The 23,282-nt window shown below is 39.1% G+C and overlaps 1 protein-coding gene across 1 annotated transcript in view; it reads left to right on the forward strand.

Moving 5' to 3' along the window:
* The window catches only part of unc5db (unc-5 netrin receptor Db), a 269,867-nt gene that overhangs the window by 210,144 nt on the left and 36,441 nt on the right, over positions 1 to 23,282 (forward strand). The window contains exon 11 of the mRNA XM_042488868.1: positions 11,170 to 11,341. Within this exon, the coding sequence (XP_042344802.1) occupies positions 11,170 to 11,341 (172 nt within the window). The remainder of the gene's footprint in view (positions 1 to 11,169; positions 11,342 to 23,282) is intronic.

Genomic DNA, 23,282 nt, shown 5'->3' on the forward strand with positions numbered 1-23,282 from the left:
TCCTAGGGCCACATGTTGATATCATGGTAGGCTGCCAAAGTAAATAAATGTGTAGGTAGCTATGGATAACATTCATTGCTAGTTTGAGTCTTTTCATGGGGTTTGTTGGCAAAAAGGTAAACATGGAATACCTCTAGCATTATTCTTTAACAATTAGTTTTTAAATAAATTTTTATTGAATTTGCCAATATGGTCAATTGGTAATGCAAGTAGTTGTTCATTGCCCACTCTTCTTTTCTACCAAGTAGGCTGCTGATTGTGTTTTTTTTGTTTTTTTTTACAAAAATAAATAATGCAAACTTGGCCTGTGTGTACCTATGCAATCCTAAATAACAAGCACACTTGGAAATAGGGCTGGGCGACATTGAGAAAATAAAATATCACAGTATTTGAGACCAGATATCTTGATATTGAGTTCTTTCATAAATAATTAGTAATAAATAAATGGTAAAGGCAAATTATAGTACAGCAAGAATAGTCTGGTTTGTTCTGAAAATTACATAACTTTACTGTAATGCAGCCTTTAAAACCACGAAAAGATGAAACTTAGGACAAGGACTGTACTTAGGATACTACAATATCCAAAATCTAAGGCGATATCTCGTCTCTTACCATGATATTGATGTATTGCCCAGCCCTACTAAGAAAAAGCAATAAAGTGTTGGTGTAGAACATTACCAAGGGCAGTTTAAATGCAGTCATCATCAGTTTTGGCCATAAAATAAATAATGCATCTATGGGCAGTAGTGCAGGCTGACATACAGAGGGTAGATGTGTGACCCTCCCCATGGCCATCCCCACATCCCTGTGTGTTTACCGGCAGGCACTGTGACAGATGGGCCCAGCAAGCACCGCAGCCTATCTCCCACTCCCTATAGGAGTCCTCTAAGTGTCATGATATGGGTGTTCATTTCCAGAAGCCCCTCACAGGTGGTAGTCTGGGCTTTGATGCCCCAGCTGCTGTTGAAAAAAACTCAAGTTCAGTCCGCACGACCCCGGGGGCTCTGTAATAGAGTCCTTCATTCAGCCAACTGACTCGCAGGAAGCAAAGTCAAACCTCCAATTCACCAATCTCTTTTTTTGTCCCCAGTACTCTGTGGAGAGTCAATATGTAGTTATGTACTCCACTCGGTGTCAACAATGTGGCGCTCTGGGAGAGAGTCACGACCCGGGAAGCTTGTTTAAACGATGATGAATGCTGTGATGAATAGAGCGTGGTGCGCTGATGGACATGCACGGCGTTATAGAAGGCGCAGACGTCTCCGGAGGCCTTTCATCTCCACAGTGCGCGCATTATGTATTCTGATCACAGCTAGGTAATGACCCTCGGATGGACTGAGCCTCTCTCCAGGGGGGGTTTGCAGGCTCCTTCCCGCAGAGGGCCACAATGGTCTCCAGTTTTCATATGAAGTGTCACTGTTTATTCACACTGCACCTCTTGAGCAAATAACAAAAGAAAAGAGACCCCACAAAATGCACACATTAGCAGTAAAAATGACTGGATTGCTGATCAACTTGACAGGGTACTGAGATAATAAGATGCACACAGCGCTGCACGGAGTGAATTATGCCTGTCATGAATGCTTTTGTATTTGAGGTCAATTTTAAAAGCAGTAAGTCAATTTTCCCTTTAAAAAAATTATGTTTTTATTGACCTGAAAGAATACAAAGCAACTCTACTTCGCAGCCAACCAGTTTTCATTTCCAGGGTGTAAAATAAAGCAGCCTGATAAGTAGCCCTTGGCTTCTGTAATCCCGTATGCAGCAATAACTTAGTGGAAAGAGCGAGAAAGTTGATCGACGCACCGATCAAGTGACATACTCATGAAGTTACACTGACAAACATAGTTATTTTAACCCAAACCATGATTGTTTTTTAAACCTAACCGTGTAGTTTTGGTGCCTATACCTAAAGTTGTTTTGGTTGCTGAACAGTCTTGTTGCCTGAACCTAAAGTAGTTTTGGAGGTGAAACCGTTTAGTTGCCCAACCTAAAGTCGAAACCATCCAGTTGCCTTAACTTTAAATAATGTTGGTGGCGAAACCATCTTGTTTCCAAGCAAAACTGTCTTGTTACCCAAACCTAGTAGTTTTGATGGCAAAAACAACATGTGGCCCAAACCTGAAGGTCGTGGTAAAGCAGTCTTTTTGCCTAAATGGTTCTGGTGGCAATATCATCTTGTTGCCTAAACCTTAAGTATTTTGGTGGCAAAACTGTCTTGCTGCCTGAACAAACCTTAATGGCTATACTGTCATGTTGCCTTTATCTTAAGTAGTTTTGGGTGGTGAAACTGTCTTTTTGTCTAAACCTAAAGTTGTTTCCACAGCTTAACTGTCTTGTTGCCTAAAACTTAAGTTGTTTTGTCATAGTTTGAAGAACAGGGACACCAACCAAGCTGCCATAACTGACAAGTTGGGAGTGACATCGTGTTGACACAGTACATAGATACAAAACGCACAAACACAAGCTTTTGGAGCAAGTCCTCTTCATGCAGCATTGTTGAGATGTATAGTGCATTTGTAATCCATCACACCTTTAAAAATCTTTACAGGAAGGTCTAGAGCTGCCTTCATCTCCTGTTATACATTCCTGTCCGTCAACATAAAGCATCTGTTTTCCCCCACTGGTTTATCCACCTTTGAAACACTTCAAATTATTTCAGGCTCCAACCTGACAGTATTTGGTTTTGACCACAACGGTGCTTTTCAAGTGCTTATTTTTTCCACAGCTCTGTGTGAGCAGGGGGATGTTTACTGCGGACACCCATATTTCTCCCTGTGGTCTGTTGTGCTTGTCATCTCGCCAGCTGTCAATCAATGTCTACATCCTGGCAGGCCAGAGGACATGCAGAGAATTGTACCCTTTCTTTCCCACTGCAGCATCCAGCCCCAATCCCTGTCAAACCCACTTCTCCACACCCTGATAGAGTTCCATTAAAGCTTCTTCTTCTGCTTCTTCTTTTTTTTTAAAGATGTGTTCTTGGAGCTTTTCAAAGGCTCATCTAAATCTTTTGAAGGCGCGGTTTTGCTTAGGTCAGACATATTTCCTTTGCCTCCGAGGTTTTATGGGCGCTTTGTATTGAAAGATAAATCCCTCAATCTATTGAGGCAGAAACAGCTTTGTCCTGCTCGGAAAAGAGCTTTTAATGATGAAACTAGTTTCCATATGTGTGCTTTAGGAAAGAGGCCTGGCTGACCATTTGGGACATCGCACTGTATGTTATTTATTGTTGTGTAGAGGCTCCCGGTTGAGTTATGTTTTATAAATCAGATGAGTTAAAAAAAAAAAAAAACTCTCAGAATGCAGAAGTGCAGCAGAATCTATTCTATAGAGTTTGAGGGCTAAAATGATAATCTAATATACATGGTTGTCAGAACAAGTGCAGCAGTGCGTAGGTGTGACATGGCTTCCTGCTTGGATGCTCGGCCCTCTAGGCTGCACACAGTGGCTGACCCAGCTGATCTGTTTTTCTGGATGGAGAGCCGTGGCAGCTCCTGCTTTAAGCCATCAGCTCTCATGGTCCATAGATCTCACAGCACAGATCTGTAGATGGACACATCGCTGGTGGTTTCAGTCCAGAGCACACAACTCTATGTCCTTGCCAAGGTGACATTACACTTTAGAAATCCTCGCTGTCAAACTTCAAACTGTGATACATCTTGATCTGATATGTTTCACTGCTCCAGAGGTAGACAATTTCATCTATCCATCTACAGTTAGATGGGGACAATGACATTCTTCTCCACTTGCCTGTTACACTGTGTGGCTTATGTGATGTAGAGACTATAGTTCTAGGTCACCCGCCCTTTATAACAGCACTTCTTTTTTACATGTTTTTCTATGAATAACTTAGTTTATGCCAAGAAACCATCCAACCCATAGTACCACAAAGCTCATACTATATGTCCCTTAACTCTAATAGCACCAACCAGAGCATTTCCAAAATTAGGACCCCTACTGTTGTACAACAGTGTATCTCGTAGACCTTTTTGACAGTTATCTGTTGCATGTTTTTATTTAATTATTTATTTATGTATTTATTTTCACAATCTAGAACACATAGAAAACACAGTAATAAAATAGCAACAATACAAAACCAAGACAGAACTAAGACAAGACAGACTCTACAAACTAAATCAGTACCTAGAACAAGACAACAACAAAAACTTAGTGATAAAATTAAAGTGGAGAAATATGTAAATATGTGTGTAATAATAACAATGGTTGAAGGTCTGCCAACTGCCAATAACATCACAATTCAATGTCGCTAAAATTAGGTTGCAGTTTTAAACACGTGGTTAATGCAAAACAGCAGCAAACTACATGGTAAGGTTCAGAAAATAAGATCATGGTTTGGCTTTAAAAAAATATACACTTGATATTAACATAACATAACATGATATATCTCATATGACATACATCACTTAGCCTTTGTCATTGACATACGCCATTAAATGAACATAGACATACTGTGTTATGATGTTAAAATAGCTCAGCTGTGACTTTTGGTTTAATGTGGTACACAGACAGCTGTCTCCTGGGATCAAGTTCTGTGCTTGTTTGACCTATCCATCTCTCCTCCCTCCCTCACTAAGCCAACTTTGTTGCTCTTCATACTATGTTGCCTGATTTCCTCCTTTGCTCCCGTAATAATTATTACAGCCCTTATATATGCCCAATAATAAATGCAAATATGGGTCGTAATTGCTGTTTGTACAAACAACCAATATTTTGGAGGACAGTCTTAAGATGTGATAATCTTTAAATTCTGACCCTTACCCTGACCTTTATTTAACATACACAACATAAGTACACAAAGTACACAAGTTCCGCGTTTACTGCTCTGCTCCCTTTTATTTTTCTGTTGATGATGTTTGCTGCTGTGCAAACTCAAAACTTTTTCCTCCTCCTCCTGTTGTCTTAACATAAACAAGATAAGGTATATTTCAACAGCATTAATTCTAGTAAAAGAACAAAATGCTCATATCGTTCTCCCCAATCAGAACAAAAACAAGAAAGAAAGAAAAAAAATCACTAATCCATTCCAGTCAGTTCCACTTTGCTGTATTTCCATCAGAGCTGCATATTACGTGTATCATTTCTCTACTATAGACTATTTTAATACAAGCATTTAAATGAGATTCTATGGTAAATTATGCACACCTGCATCTTTGCAAATGCGGTAGTTAGACATGTTTCTATAAATGCAGCAGAAACAGTCAGCTGTTCAACATGTTTTATTTTGACACCAGATGGAGTACAACATGTTTAATGTTCTTGCACTATGAATCACAAACAGAAGAAACAGAAAAAACACATCACTGTAGATGTTTCCTGTAGCTAATTAGATTTCAAAATGTCCCCATACAAGTGAAAATAATCACATCATGGGAATTCAAAGTTCAAATTATATTTTGAATTGTCAGTGATAGTTGAATTAGGAAACAGCTCACAGAGCATCCAGAATTGAATGTGCTTCAGAGTTTAAAAGAACGTATATTTAGCCCATAACATTTTTGTACATGTTATCTACACAACCAAACATAAACCACAGCATCACTGAAACATAAAGAAACATAAAGCTTCAATATATCTGCTACAAAACAATGCTCAAATGTAACATATCCAATGTTTGAAGAAACGTACAATGCCACATTCATTGTGGAGTTGGGTTGTGGGCTGACTGCCCACCATCGATTGACATTGTAATCCCTAAGGCTCTGGCAAACACATCTTAAAAATAAGACCTATTTTAATGACATGTTTAAAGGTTTTATTGCTTTATTTTGAAGGCAATATCACCCATGAAAACCTGAACATTTCACGTTTGTTTTAAAAGGATGGGGTTTAAACTGGACATTGATTTTCATACGGTCATCATCTTTTCCCTTTTTTTTCCTTTGAAATAGACCCATGACTCAGCTAAGACACACACACACACACACACACACACACACACACCTCTGTTCTTTATTGACTTCATCAAAAGAAGAAGAACAGACTTTGGAGACTGAACAATTGATTGCTCGGGATCCAGGTTCCTTTGATGAACTCATTACCAATAACTGTGAGCCTGAGAAGTTGTAATGACAAGCTGAGTAGAATAAATACATGGGGCTGGACAAGCCTCTGAAAGAGCAGTTAAACCACAAGACACTGAACCTCTCCAAACTGTCAATGGCAGAAATCAGTTATTGTTATTATCAGTTTTAATAGTAGTAGTAATAAATCTATAATCACAACTGGTTGTTAAGCACTTAAAACAGGCCAGTGTTGTTTGCATGATTCTGTTCAAACAGATGGAGCATTCATTCTTGTTGCAGCGGACAGCTAAGATGTATATTCTAACTGTTATCACGTCATGATCTTATGTTACCTTACATTACCCTGCAAACATGTTTTTTTGGTGTAATTAATGTCCCTGGAACAACCCTAACAGCTAAAACTTTCATATTTCTAGCTACAGAAAGCTAAGGCTTCTATCTTCCCCTCACATTACATCAGAATTGGAGATTGTGTTTTGCATCCTGTTTATACAGTATAAATATATATATATACATAGCTACGCCTGTAATGTCCAAAAATCCTAGAATCGCCCTAAAATATAGTTAATAAAAGTTATAAAAACTGAGAAACAACCTAAAAACCTAGAAACATCTCAAAGTCCTAGAGACGTCCTAAAATCCTACAAACATCCTAAAATTCTAGAAACATGTATAAGGCTGCTGCAACTGGCCCCTGGCCATCTGTCATTTTACAAAGTTGAGTATCACTGGATTTAAGAGTTACAACAGCCAACAGCTGCCCCCAACAGTTTTTGTTTGTTCTGGATATATGATGACTGAATGACTGTCTTCAGTATAAAAACAAGAAAAATACACAATGTTTCAACTTGGCAAACCATATCACTGCTTTATCCAAATTATACAGGTGCTCCATTTATTCATCTGTTCAGTATTTTTAGTGATCTGAGTGGCTCTGTCAATGATAAGTGACCAAATAGCACAGTGAGTTGTTTCAAGTGATTAGCCTTGTTACTTATTCTAATTTTCCTTTCAAATGGGTTGCAGAACACCAAGGTCTAAGAGTAGAGATGAAGTGGCATCAGTTATTTGAATAGTGACCATGACGCTGTGATAAATCAAGGCCCAGTGCCTTTTGATTTTTTTTTAAACAGATTGGTTATTAGTTTAAGTTGTTGTTAATGTTTTTCCAAAGCTGTTATTTCAGTCAAGTGACTTTGTCAGTCCATGACGCTGTGATAAATCAAGGACCAGTGCCTTGTGATGTTTTTTTAAACAGATCAGTGATTAGTTTAAGTTGTTAATGTTTTTCCAAAGCTGTTTTTTTTTTCAATCATGTAACTTTGATTACTGAGATTGTTTTGCTGAATGCTGTGCAGTCAAAAGGAGATGGTAACAGAGGATAGATGTTGTGAAGGATCAGCACAAGAGAAACTGCATGTCTTTGCTGGATATTTGCAGCATGCAAGACGCACCCCCTTTAGATGCCTGTTTGATTAATGTATCCGAGCCCCTCATAAGGTGTCTGCAACAACTTAAAAATGGACAAAAGCGCAGTGGGACGAACAGGTGGGAGACTACAAGCAAATAAAGGCGAAGCTAATGGAGCATGCTAATGTGTGCATCTATTAAGCCCGCCGTCTCCTCTCCTGGCCCAATCTGCCACTTTGCACAGCTCCCCGCGTCTCAGAGGAGTGAGTCATTGCTCACTTTAAACAATGCACCTCATTTCAGGGCTCGAGAAGTGGCTGTATAGAGCCCTTCATCGTGATGACAAGTGGAATTGAGAGAGCCTGCTGGCCTTGGACGCTTCTTTAAGGTCGATGCCGGACTCTAGGGCCCCAGTTGCAGGCTTCTTAACGAGTAGTAATCTGCTCCCTGCCTACACTTTACATTAAATGTGTGATCAGGCTCTGCGCTGTTGGCCCAAGGATCGAGAGCTCTCTCCGGGCCAGTCAAGAGCAGGGATGCTGTTGACATAGCAGAACCGACTGTGAGCGAACAGACGTTTGGAATTGGGTGGTTGTGCTGAGATGGTAGGTCAGATGTTGAGGCAGTAATTGGGAAATCTGCAGCCAGAAAGAACATTTATCAACTTTTATTTTAGACATGCTACTGTAATAGCTCAGATGCTCACATAGCGTGTCTCTATGAAAAAGTTTTCAGGCGTTTGGGCATCAAAAGATATAAACTTTGAGTATCACTTTTGAAGCTGATAAGACATTTATGAGGGTATAAATCATTGCAACATAAGTAGACAATCAGTTGTTCTTGCAATGTATCATCTGTCTGTATGTCTGTATGTCTGTATATTTTTTTCTTGTTTTAAACAGAAAAACAATGAGCAATTTCTGAATGCTAGAGAATTAAATAGGAGAGAAGAGAAAGTAGCGGAACTGGAAATACATGGCGTAAGCTTTTATTAGCCATTTAGAATGTGAACAGTGACATTTAAGCAACATGAAATGTCCTGTATATTAAAGGATGGTTCTGGTTGATTACAGCAGAAGCATTTTCTTAGAAAAAAACCCTAATTAAAAAAAATGGTTACAATAACCATTTTTTTTAATTAGGGTTTTTTAAGTTAAATAAACACAAATTACATACGAACCAGTAACATACAAAAAATGGTAAACAAGACAAAAGTGTGTATATATAATTTTATATATATATACACGCACACTTTTTGTCTTTTATATATCTATATATATCGATATCACAAACAAACACAAACAAAGACAGTACATATATATATGTATTGTCTTTGTTTAGATATAGATATACATATAGATATACTGTACTAAAGCTTATGCCGCATTTGGAAATTCCGACCGTCTACAGGTCCTTAAACGCACCACAGACGTGTCGATCGGCTCAGAGCAGACGTTGGCTGAACATTCCCTGCAGTGTGTGCGTCCATAGAGCCGTGAGTTATGTTGTTTGACATGTTGTACATGTGGTACACTGTTAATTCTGTTTATCTTTGAGTCAATTGATGACTTAGCAATAGTTTGTCATCTGATTTGGTAATATGAACAGTTAGCCGCTAATGAGTGGAGTTGGATATGGAGTTAGCTGCTAACTAGCAATAGCCTGAGAGGTGTATTTGCTGTTTGCTAGTCCCTGTTGTTTATACATTGCATAACTGCATGCTATGATCAGTGACACCATCTCTTCTGCTTATGTTGCATATCTAAGTGATCATTCTGTGTTAATTGTTCAATCCTGACTTTGAGTTTATAACTCATTTGAAGCTGTAATTTCCGTTGTTATCTTGTTAGAGATACACATCCCAGCTCAGTATATTTTTATGTTTAATTGGTGATTTATTTTCTAATCAGCCTGTATTGTTGTGTTTATATTGCAGTAACCACACACATGCGCACGGATTTCATAAAGAGCTGAAACTTTATTCCTGGACTCTGTTTTCCTTCTGCACTTACCTGCACATTAACAAGTGTCCTGACCGACACTCTGAAGTGATTGCTGCCACCCAAGATCCCCATACAGTCTCATACATATACATAAATAGATGATAAAATAATTATATATGGGGCGGTGCGGTGGTGTTGTGGTCAGCACTGTAACCTCACAGCAAGACCAAGTTCGAACGTGGGTTGGGGCAAGGTTTGGACCTTGGGAGTTTGCATGTTCTCCCAGTGTCTGCGTGGTTTCTCTCCGGGGTCTCTGGCTTCCTCCCACAGTCCAAAGACATGCAGCTCAGGTTGATTGGTGACTCTAAATTGCCCTTAGGTGTGACTGTTAGCGTGTATGGTTGTCTGTCTATATGTGTCGGCCCTGCGATAGTCTTGCGACCTGTCCAGGGTGTACCCCGCCTTCCATCCAATGACTGCTGGGATTGGCTCCAGCACCCCCTTACGAGGACAAGCGGTTACGGACAATGAATGAATGAATGAATAAAATGATTATAGTAATAATAAAAGAAAAATCAGTAAAATACTCAAACTGTAAATAAGAAGTAAATGAAAGTAGAACTGTGAAATAGTCTAAAATGTGTAAAAAAATACTCAATAGATGAAGCCAACTTACTCATGTAGTGGCTTGCTAATCAGCCAACCAGCTTGATAGTTCTACCATGCCTTCATGCCACAATGGTTGCAGAAATGAGAAGTACAGCAATACAGAACTGTCCATGCCCATGGCTCAGTCAGCCTGCAGAGCCTATTCATTTCGAAAGAGAAACAGCCATTGGTAAACACTCATCATGCACTCTGACCAATGGTGTCACTGCATCACTACATCACTTACTCATCACTCACTCGCTCAGTCACCGACAGACTTCTGTGTTTATGGGCCTTGCATGCTGTGCATCAGCCAAAACTTAAACCCAAGTTGTAATAAACTGGAAATGTTCTGTAATATGTAGGCTCTCTCTGACTGCAGATTGTGTTGAGTGCTCCATTAATCTGCTCCAACATCATTAGGCATTCCTCTTCAGTCTGGACCTGTTAGTTTTCAGTCATTGTGTAGCGTACTGTACTTTAAAGATGCTGCTCCCATGACGACTATAAATCACTCCTCTTTCAAAGGAGGAAATCTTAACAAATCATCACTCAGATCTCTGATCGGCAATGACTGATGTAAGCTTACAAAGCTTTGCTGAGGCATTGATCTCCTCTATCATGATCCAGGCTGCCCTTTTTTTTCTCCTGAAAACCAGCCACCGCTGCTCCTGCTGCCACTATCCACTGGCAAGACCTGTTTGCTGTGCTTTTAATGAGCTCACTTCAACTCGCCGGCAAATTGCGATGACTCTTTCACCCGCACTGGAACAAAGTCCTGCAGCCCGGCTGTGTAGCAATAATTTTAACTTGAGGAGCAAGAGTCCACAAGAGTTTTTCATGTAGCAGCAACAGCTTAAAGTCAGATATTAGGCACAAATAATGGCTCTGAGGATAAATAACAAATGTCAGCGCCTACAATCTTAACAATGCTTACAGCAAGAAAGATGCTGCCATGTACAACGCTAGACACGACACGAAGTTTATTTTTTATCAAAGATTGTTGATCATGTTAGTGACGTTAAAAAAAGGCACAGCCTCCATGCAGACTATCACTTCCTTTATGTAGTTTTTACAAACTGTCACATTCTCTCCTGTGTGTGTGTGTGTGTGTGTGTGTTTAGTGTCCAAACACTGGAAGGCTGTGAAATCCTCCTTGGCCCAGAGGTAATGTACGGTCCTCCGGGCCTGGACCTCTTCTGCCCAGTGGCCATGACCATCGCTCACTGCGCCGAGGTGGATACAGAGAACTGGAACATCCAGCTCAAGAGGAAAACCCAGGACAGCAAATGGGAGGTGAGTGCTGCAGGCCCACACCTGTCAAGTGCAACCCGGCCCATCGAGATCTCAGCTCGCCTCAGACACGGCGTGTATATCCACCGTTGTCTTTTTCCTCAATGGCTCTATTGCTTTTTTTCTGTAGCTAAATGTCAACAGGAATGAATGCAGGCCACCAAAACTTTCCACTGTTTCTGTTTGCAGCAAAACTCCCGCTGCACCTCTAGACCAGAATATAAATACTGACGTGCAGATTTGTAGACAAGAGCAGAAAAGATGAGTCATAGCATAAAAGCTAAAAATATATGCTTTTAAAGTTCTGCTGTGATGTCAAGATCCAGCGTCACCAGATTGAAGGCTGGAATCAATGCACTGGCTCCAAATCAGTATTTAACCCTTTAAAATGTAGTTAGACATCCATTTTCTCGTGCAGCGTTCAGACGCCTCTCACAAGCTATTTATACCCTTTGAAACCTGAGCAATTTGGTTTGATTTCTTCCAAAATCACAGGGAAAAAGGCAATGACAAACTTGGCAAGAAATGTCCCACAAACTGCAAGAAATCAGTAAAAGGTGACAAAGAAAATGACCTGAAAATTAGTTAGAAGAAGTGGAGGAGGAGGTATTATAAAATGTTCAAAGATTAGGGAAAAAGCTCCAGAAAAATATATTTATAATCATTATTAATACAATACGGTGCAAGTAAGGGCTTACAATGATCAGACATATTTATTTCTAAGTGATCTCTGTACTAAATTGCAAGCAGAACACACAGGAAATATGTATACAGTATTAAAAATACAAATATTTCAGAGTAAAACAACTTAAACTGGCCAAAGTTGCAAGTATTTAGTGTGACCTCCCTCTCCACTTAGCATGTCCAGAAGTCTCTTGGTAAGACAAAATGAGATTCACAATACTAATCCTCTCGTGTATTTACAGCAGGTTGTATTCAAGTCATGTCCAAAGCTCAACATCGATCGTTTGAGCCACCTTTTATTATGGTTGTACAAAGCCATTTTTCACACTAAATATTGACTGACAGAAGCCATTTTATTCTGCCTTTTTTGGTGTTTTAATGCATTGTACATTTCTCTTTGTATTACTTCTTAATTAAGAGAGTTGGAAATATAAATAAATAAAAAAATATGTAAGTAGGTAAGTAAGTAAATAAATAAAGCTATATCCTCATTACAACTGTGCTCTTTTTCCCTATCATTATACCCTGCCATGTGTTGTTAAGTTGCTCATTGCCTTCTCCTCATGCTTTGAAAGAAATCAAACCAATTTGCTCAGGCGTCAAAGGGTTAATTGGAACCTTTTTCCACCCACTGACCACCTGTCTCACTTCAAATGAGATACAAAGGTAAGATAAGGGAACTGCACATACTGCATACGACAACTAACCACACTTGTCATTTTTCATGCAAAAGTAGCGTGTTTTTTCTTGCAAACACAATTAAAACATCTGGATCTATAGACCCTGTGAAAAATGTCTAAAATGCCAAGGTAACCAAAAAATGAAAGTAAACTAAATCATAAATCAAACAAGTAGGAGCCGACATGTCCACACATCATCATGATACCTGTGTGTTTAATTTTGACTTCATCTCACATGAGAGCCATCTGTTTCTTTATTATCTAATGCAACTACAGCAAATATCTCAACAGGCTGTAGGCTTACATTTCCTAAAACCTTACAGCTGCACCAATCAATATTTTTTAGATCAATAATGGATGAAATGACCTTCTGTACTGTGAAAGGACTATGGGTGTTAACACCCAACTGCATTTCCCCTCACTCCCAGTGAGCTTTTCAGCATCTTTAAGTGTTGTTTTGGGTCTCTGACCTGCAGTTTTTCTGCCAAACCATTTTGTTACCAGCAGCAGCGAGCAGCTATTTTAACACTTTGATACCTAACAACTAACTTGAAATAAAAAAGAAAAACAGAAAATTGACAAAACTTGTCTGCAAAGGCATTATGTTCTCCACTGCAAAAGATACAGAAGTACTTTAGAGCGGTCGTGGCAGGAGGCTGTAGCACACGTGTCTGCATTACCTGCTGCAAGGTCCTTAATAAGGTCATTATATGACAGCTTCTGAGCAAGTTCTGCATTGATACTGATGACAGTAAGGCCACTTGGATGTTCCTGTCACATTGCTGAACGCAGGTATGTCTTAATGAGCTCAAGTTTCAAAAGACTTGCGAGGGCACCACTCAGCAAGCTCACACAGCTCAAACTACGTTATATCTGAAAAAGCCTTATGATCATCATATTGGGCTGTTTTGGTGCCTCCTCCGACACTGGTGCCCCACGCACAGCCCATGATGCAAGTGCCTGTAGCAGCGGCCCTGCAGCAGACAGACATAATAGGAGACAATCAAGTGAAGAAAAAGGGGGAAAAATAATAATGAATACTTAATTTTAAATGAGAAATATTTAACTTAAGAATTAGTGGGGACCAAAATAGCAAAAATGAGAATGGCTATTGGGCAGACACACAATTTCAAATGAATGCTAAAATACAAAATAACATAAAGTTTGCGTTAACAACTTTAAACAACTTTAAAGTTATTATAAGTGATAAATCAATGTCAGTGCCACAACGGGCTAAAGATATGAATTAAAGCAGTTCTAATTGATTTTATTCAGTTTAATTAATGTATTGAGTGGCTTACATTTCACAACTCATCATATTATATAATCTTATATAAATCTTATATCATCTTATATAAATATGAAAGGCATTTGTGAAAAAATGTTTAGAGTAAACTTTTGTAATATGAAAGTCTTTAAATTTATAAAATGCTTTATATAGAGGAATATAATCAAATTTAACGTTGCCAGCTAACAGCAGTTCGTTTTAAAGCTGCAGTTGGTAACTTAAATCAAAATAACTCTCTCACATGAGACAGATAATCTTCGGGAAAAAAAATCATGTTCCTCTGGCTCATCTGCATGCTTTTAATGGCAATTGCAAAAATCCACCGCACATGAGTGAAAACAACTGATCAGAGTCTCTGTCAAACACTGCTCATGAACTGTGGTCAAAGTGTGACACTAGTAAGCGCTTATCAAATATGATTTCAGAATTTGTTGCTGCATTGCTTATTTGTCACCTCAGATGTTTTCAGAAAGAGATTTTAATGAAGTGTTTAGCTGTGAAATGAAAGTGTTTGTGACCTAGCCCCCATGTTGAAGACAGTCGAGCCAAAACCAAACACCTTCCATTAGGCCTTGGCGGTATCCATTTTTTCATGCTGTCCTGAAATTTCACCAGAATATATGGTGAATGGTGGTATTTGTGTGCAGCCCTACCTAACCTAGTCATCTAAGTAGTTAGTCCAGTGTTTTAACAATCACCAGCTCTGGTTTGATTGAAATAAATCCTTAAATATGTTAAAATGTGTTGTTTTCCCTCCTTACTCTCTCTCTCTGCTGTCACTAGCTGTCTGTTTACAGTCCTGTAACCTACTACTCGCAGTCACCATGTTTGCCAGCTCAGCTGCCCGTTCCTCCAGTAGAGATTGACCTCTAGTGGCGTATGATGTGCACTATTTTGGACAGTATTGAAAATCATTCCGTACGATTTTTAAAAACCCTGGTATACCATTATATCCCAGCCTGCCACCCACCAGCTGCGGAAGAGTTTAGAACATACTACTGGAAGCACTACGAGGAGGAGGAGAAACATCATTTTTTTCACACACTAATTGTCTTATGTACGTGTGGACATGGTGATAGGTTCAGCAAATTTGCCAGAAACTTATTTTCATAAAAGTTATCAACTGTAGCTCTAACACTTTAAAATCTGGAGTGGCATCACTCCTTTTGACATTACTTTCAAAAACATAGCGAAAAGGGTAACTTAGTAAGAAATGGTTCACAAAATGCAAGAAAGTTGTAGATTTAGAAAATTATTTTTAACAAGCTGGGAATACATCTAGAACAATGTTGCAGAATTATTATAATTTTTAAGCAAATTTTCCATTTTTTTAAACCATTTTCAAGTAATTTTGTCATACTTTTTTGCTAATTTCTTGCTGTTTTTTTTGTGTCATTTTTGTCTTCGTTGGTCATTGCCTTGCCTTGTGTTTTTGCAAATTGAGCCACTTTGCTGAGGTTCCAAGGAGTTAAAGCACCTTAATGCTAGCAGGACCAAAAATAATTGACAGTATTTTCTCTCTGCCATTGCAGCAGCTAGAACATCAAGATTAGTTGTTCACCCTGATGATCTGGAGGCCACATTGTAGTTTCCCTGTGTTTTTGGTTCCCTTTTTTGTACTTTTCCATACAGCATCAAATGTCACTGGTTTAGGACGGTGAGTTTTGTACATTGGCGTTATTTTCCTTGACATAAGATGCCATGGCTTGTTGACTCTGTTATCTCCCTCTGTTTGCTGACCTTTATATATGTGCTTTATGTGGTAAAAGGTCCTGTTAGTCAGTGTGACACGTGTCAGGTGAGTTATGTGTGAGCCATAAAAGACTGCTGGGGCTTTGTGCGTGAGCTCATTGATCCAGTCTTATGCTCTCTGTGGGTTCAGCGGGTGACATAAGGCCACATGGAGGTATCACTGGCAGTCCGGCAGGAGGAAAATAAAGAAACAATTACAGAGTGTAATGGCCAGGAAGAGGCATGGCTGCTGTCAGTCAGCGGGGGAGTGAAGGTGGCGGTGGGTGTTGCAACGGGGGGTATAAGGGGCCGTTATACAAGGGCAGTATCGATTAGTGGATCAGGGAAGACATGGCACTGTGAATTTAGATGTGAAGCATTCAGGAAGAGAGTCATGGAGATTGTTTCTCTGCTGACCACACTGTCCATTTGCTTCCTCAACACACATACACACACACGCACACACACACCATCAAAACTAAACACAACAAAGCGGTGCAACTCTCGCACAATATTTTGCCTTTCTTGTTAGTGCCGCTCTAATGCTTTGGAACAGGACATATTGTGTTTTCCAGCTCTTTATACAAGTATGTACGGGTTCCAACAATGTCAGCTTTTTCTTTTTTTCTTTTTTTTTTCTCCCTCCAGCGAGAAAGATTGTTTTTACTGGTCTGGATGAAATCCCAAGAGCTTAATCCCAAACCCAAAGGCATAACAAGCCCAATCACTGTCGTCACTTTGCATTATTTGCTTGTGTTTTTGAGCAGGAACCAGTGAGATGATAACAAGACAAGAGCAGGGGCAAATAATGAAGAGAATATTCATTCAGGCGGTAATGTAAATGGAAATCTGACGTAAAGTTTTGGCAAGCTGAGCATGGGTCAAAATAATGAACAGCACAGGTTTGCCCCTGGCTGTTGTGGTAGTTGTCAGTGCTTAAAAGAGCTTGTTATTTAGAGGAAGAACAGCCGGATTTGCCTGCTTTCTACAACGTCTGCTTTTGTCCTGAATAATGTTTTTCTAAATGATGGAGCTGGCTGAAATAAAGAATATTCAAGAGCTGCAGCGGCCTCTGCATGCACCACTGCTCTACCAGCAGCAAAGACGCGGCATAATGGACCTTCATATTCAATTAATGGAACACTTTCTTTTTGAGAATGTTTGACAGTTTTAGTTTTGTACCTTTTTTACTGAGATCAAAACAAAATCTGTTTTTCTTTAATAGAAAAAATAGTAGTCCAGTACAAATGCTCAGAGCAGACAGCCTTTTTGAGCTCTTTGATGTTTTTGGTGCGTTGGAATCAATGTTCAGAGCATGTAAGTAGCCATAGCTTTACATGGCCCTGATTATTGGCTATGAAACACAGCAATACTGTAGCAAGACCATTTCCCATTTCATGTACCATCTTATCTATATGTTTCACCCATGGTATTTTGTTTTCGAAGGTTTTTACTAGTTGCTTGTCTTCTTTAACCTTCCAACACACAGGATAGGTTTATATCACAGTACATGAATTGTAGGTGCTGGTGTATACCTGGTTGTTTCATCTGCATACACTAAAATATTATTTTAAAACACATCAACATGTTGAGATCTGATCATCTGGACTGAACCTGCTAAAGAGAAGGTTTCACCATAGGTTGCTAAGGTGATAAACTTTTGTGCCCTCAACTGAAATTTTGGATCTTCTTTGGTGGAAGTGTTCTTTGGACTTGCCTCGGCACAAATCTGACAAAATGTTTCAAATCAGTCAAATTGCTTTGCTAAGGAGTGAGTTTTTCTTAGTGTACGTTTTTTAGTTATTGGGCACATGAGGTTTTAGTTTTTGTACTTGATTATATTTTGGAGGGAAAAGAAAAGTAGTCCCATGTTGGGCTGAGTACCTGATACCTGTGAGGTATTGACTGAGATAACCCAGTTCATAGTTGTATCAAAAATTCTTCCGGTCAAATGATACCTGCATTTATACCCTTTGGTACCCAGATCTCCAAAAAATCACGGCTAATCACTGCAAACATTCTTAGATCTAATGTGACGTGTGATTTGCCCAGTTCCACAGCAGCGACAACCAAGTTATTTGGCATGAATTAATTTAAGTACAACTCCAGTGAGATGCAGTCCTGTCAGTTTCTTCATCTTGGCCATTGTAATTTAGTTAGGTCTTTTTCTTGGATCCTCTTAAATTTTAGTCGACAGCATTATAACTGTCCATGTTGTGGATGGTTCTGGTTATACATTGTTTCTGGTTGTGAAATAATTTAAACATAGTTTTGGGTTCAGTTGCTTCTCTTATTTTGATGAATTAAATCTACCACTGACTCAGTGAATTTGTTGACGTCATTGGTGACATCACCTACACAGCTTGTGGTGTGATGAAGTCGAGCGTGGTATATATGACATAGTTGGCAGTTCAGTGTGCGGGGTTGCCACCAAAGCATTTAGAAGTACGAGTACACGCCTGTTTTGTCTGGTGGCATTTCTGCTTCTATTCAAATGATAGATATTGAATGAATAGAAAAAAAGGTATCAAAAGAAGTACTCTTTTGGTATTGGTATACCTTTAAGTACCTCTGGTATTGTAATGTTGTAAACAACCCAGCTCTAGTCCCTCGTTTCCAAAGATTACATAGTATGATAAGAAAATGGCTGTATCTCAGGCACTACAATGAGCCGAGCAAGTAATAATAATAATCTTTTTTTACATAACACTTTTTAAGCTAAAGCTCAAACTGCTTCCCAATTAAAACATTTACAGAATTAGATAAATGTCAGGCGCCCATGCAGCCCCTCCCCTGCCCCCTAATGACGTAACCAAAATTTAGAACAGCAGTACATCGCTTAACTTCCGTGCTGGTATATTTGGTTTATCAAAGATTTTAGCAAAGCAACACAGTTATTAAATCAGCACAACAGAAATGTCAGTTAGGTCGGGCCACAGTGTTTAACTCTATTTCTTTATATGTTAAAGTTACGACTGAAAATGACGACAGAAATAAACAAGTTTGCAGAATTTACATATCTCCGCAATTCAAAACAGTAGCAAGTTTTCTATCTGGAAGTGACTTTTGTTGTTAGCGCGATGTCACTGTCATTCAGTCTGTTGATAATAGTGTGATTTTTTCATGTGATCTAACCATGTCAAAGTTGTACTGTTGGGTACTTTCCTAAAGTATGTCAGTATTAGATTTTAAGACTATAGACCAACAAATGTTGCATTTTTCTTACCATACGCAAATCTTTGGGAATAAGTGGGTTTATATTGAGCTAGTTTCAAGACACCTAAAACTCAGGTGTGTGGCAGGTTAACCCAATAATAAAGGGTCCCTCTGTGTGAGTATCATACAGAAATTAGGTTGTCTAACTTGATGCCAAAATACATAAAACAGAAGTTGCCCGTGTCCCTCATTTGTACTATCCTCTTCCCTGTCCATCTTTGTAAGATTAGAAACCTTGTCGACTCTCTTCGGGCCATTCAGTCAGAGATTGATGTTGTTTTGAAGAGCTCCTCTGCTGACATCTTGTTTGCTTACGGAGGTGTCACCACTTTGTGTCAGTTTGTATATATTCTTCCTCCTCCTTTGAGCTCAGGCTCATGTTTACCTAACCTTGCCTTTTATAAGTATTCTCGGTTCGCTATTGTGTGACCAAAAAAAGATTTCTTTTCAGGGTAAGAGGGCAATTTCTCACGATGTGCAAGTGTTGCGAATGAGTAAGGGAAGGAGACCGGAGGGAATATGAATGAATACAAGATTCATGTCGCTTTGAGATTTCACTCTAATATTAAAAGGGTGCAGAGATCCTCAGAGCCTCTTGGTTAGAAATAATGACTTACCATTGAGGTCTAACCTGAAGTTAGAGAGCAGAGGCTTTTGACGATGCGTAATACCTGCAAATGCACAGTGCCATTAAAATGCCCTTATTTCAGCTGTCATTAGAATACACACTACCCACAGAAGACTCCTGAGCACTCCCAGCCGCAGTATATTATTATTCAGTGCCATATTGCAGTGAGTTAAGCTGTGCTTATGAGGATGCAGAAAGTACAAAATGCATAAACATAAAGTATTCACAGAAGGCATCCTAACACCTGACGTGAATGAGGCTGAACACAGTGGTAACACTTTATTTTGCATCTTATTAGACGATGCAGTGCCTGATTATAATGTGAATTTAGTGCACTTTGCCTTCCTTTGCCTGGATTATCTTTATGCAGGAAATCTCACCATTTAGCTCCCAAGTAGGCAACTACAGATCTATACCTGTCACATATATTCGATCCTTAGTAGTCATATATTTCAGCCCATTCCAAACTCATAGAATACGTCTGCTTTGATAGTGCTTTTGGTGTAACATTGCCAAAAGTCACCTTTTGCGTCCACATGAAACATTGGTGAATGGTGTCAGGTAAGAACGTGGCCAGACAGAATGGTAAATGTACTGCACCTGTATCGTGCTTTTTTAGTCTTCCAACCACACAAAGCGCTTTCACACTGCATGTCACATTCACCCATTCACACACACTTTCACACACTGCTGGCCGAGACTACTGCACATGTTGCCACCTGCTACTCAGTAACTACACTCACACGCTGATGGCGTAGCATTTGGAGCAGTTTGGGGTTCAGTATGTTTCCCGATGATACTTTGACATGTTGAATGAAGGAGGCAAGGCACAAACCGCTGACTTTCCGATTAGAGGACGACCAACTCTATCTCTGAGCCACAGCTGCCCTTAGGACTGGGCACGGTGTTATTATATGCCACTTGAGACTGCGGCCTGACGGAACCTGTCGCATTTGCATAAAACATGGCAGGATGGCGGGAAGTTTAAATGCTGCTGGTGTGGATATAATATAAGCAATGAGGGCGCCTATAGGGCAGGCTGGAGGGGCAGTGGATGGGTCCAACAAACCCTTGGCTTTCATGCAGGAGTCCAGTGTTCGTTTCCCATCTGAATGTGATGGGGTCAGAGCAGCAATATGTTACAACTTGAGATGAGAACCTGTTGTATATACACTGGCGGCACTTTCCATGGGCAATTTAGGCGGCTGCCAATCTTGCCATTCCAAGGGGTGGCGCCAAAATTGTGCCCAGAAAAAAAAAGTGAGTCATCACAGTCTGAAAAATGTGTGATGTGCAAGTCAAGTGGACATCAGAGGACCTTTATCTTGTTAATTACATTGTAACAATACCCCGCTCTCAGCCAAAAAGTCATTGCAATATACTAAAGGGTACACTGACATCCTCTGTAACCTGCCCTTGTAGTACACTCACATCATCACCTACCACTAAACCACCAAGACAAGTGTATGAGGAGAGAAAGAAAATGACAAAAATAACATATCTGTGTTGAAACAGCAGGAGGAGAGCTCTTCGGTGTCAGCTCACAGAGGTTGCATTGAGTTGCACTGTGATGCGTTCAAGCTCTTTTCAATAGAAATTAGCATTAGGCGAAGGTAAATGATAGCATTCTCATGATGTGTTCACTGTAATCTTGGTAAATATAGCTTTTGGTTTCACAGCAACATTAAATAAATATTAGCGAAGGATTTGTGATGTATTATTTAAAAAGGCTTTTGCTTTTTTAAAAGCATGTGAACGAAAGTTATTTTAATTATTGTTTGATAAAAGTGTATGATTGGATTTGCGCTCATTAAAAGGTAGCGTAGTGAAAAGCTTAATTACTTTAAAACAGTGGAGTTATTTTTATAGTGTAGATTTCTGTGTTTCCTCGGATAAATAAAAGAATAAATAAACACAAACAACAACTCGAGCAACAATTTAGAAACACTGATATTGGCTATCAGCCAAATTGTTTTTTTAAACATTCGTATTAGCATAGGTCCAGAATTTAAAAAATGATGTATCATTATTTCAAGTGGAAAGTGAATTTGTACTTTTTTTTATTATTATTTTAAATTATAGAATATATAAATATATATGCAATTATGTAAAATAATAGCATATATATTTATATATTTTTTAGTTTATTCTTCTGATCAAGTTCATTTCTAATTTTTATTTAGATAATTTATTGGAGGGGTTTGCCTAGGGCACCAAATGTACCAGAACTGCCTCTGCATATATAATAGATCTTTAATAGTCATGAAATCATTTGCAGTTTTTGTTAAAGTTTATTTTCTTTAAAGGGAATTTGGGGAATTTTCCTAGAATTAGTAACACATCAGTCATGATATCCATCACGAAAATGAGCTCGGCAGAGACTATGTGAAACAGCATTTGTTTGAATGAGCTGACTCATTCATTGCATAAACACAGATTTTTAGTTAGCGCTTTATGATACTTCCTCTGGCTTGTCATTACTTGCTATAATAGAGCCCCCCCCCCCTTGGTTTATTATTATGTTTTCTTTTCAATGTCTGATGATTGAAAGCAAAGAAAAGCAAAGAAAAGGCAAAAAATGAAAGACAGGACATAAAAGATTCCTTTATTCCAATTGGACATAATGAAGTGCTTCCTGGCTGCCGTTGTTATCTCATAAATAAAACACTCTGTATTGTACATAATGACTATTTTGTGTTGTGCTATGTACTAAAACCATCACTCTTGTGGGAAATGGTTTTTCCACATTCTCAGGAGGAGAAAACCTGTGTGGGTTTTTGCTTTGTGATTTAAACCGGTGTTATGTTACCTACACCATTATTCAACAGCAATGTACCAGAACTCCATCTATAATATATTCTACTGTAAGTTCATTTGCACATATTCCCTGTCATATCCATGCAGCTCTGGGCATGAATATTTAGTTTTACAAGAGGCGTCTAACAAACTCAGGGGTGATGCAAGGAAGGATTGCGTGGTTTTTACGGCCACTATACCTGCACAAATAAGACTGAAAGACACCGTGTAACTCCCAAAGACGCTGCAAAGGGTGTAATGCACCCCCAACTGTGAAGCCAAGCGAATAGTTCTGTGTTATTTGCATGTATTAAAATGAGGTAATATGCATACATTTGGTGCATAATTGGCCTTTTTCTATGCAAATGAGCCTCATTGCAAACACAGTCCAATTCCAGTAATAGCCATACACAGTTACAGTGAAATTATTGGAGTCTTCAGAGAGTTTGTGGTGCATATACAACGGGTGTCACACACAGACTTTCCAGTGATCATGGTAGCAGTGATTGTAGCCAGGTGAAGGCATAGTCAAAGGCAGCGTTTATACTTTTCCACATGGATATTGCAACTGAAAAAAAATGCAGTTTTAAGACTGCATGGGCTTGTTTGTGCTTTAATAACATTAGTGTAATAGGTAACTGTTTTAAAGTGGACCTTGAAACGGGGCAGATAGAGGTTTCATGCAATGCAAAATTCAAGGTGGTGCCAGAAGCCACCATTTATTCTTTAGAGCTGGTCCATCTGTGTGCTACTTTGAGGGTTTCTCTGCAGGTCTGGGAAGTCTTAAATAGTATGCAGGATAATGTCTGACTATTTCTGATTATTGTAATATGATCCCAGGTTTACCTATTGGCTGTGCGCTTAATCGGGATGTTTGAGATTGGCCTATTAAGTGGTCGTTATTGTGTTTATAAGGTTAAT

Source organism: Plectropomus leopardus, chromosome 6 (genome assembly GCF_008729295.1).
Source record: "Plectropomus leopardus isolate mb chromosome 6, YSFRI_Pleo_2.0, whole genome shotgun sequence".
Lineage (NCBI taxonomy): Eukaryota > Metazoa > Chordata > Actinopteri > Perciformes > Serranidae > Plectropomus > Plectropomus leopardus.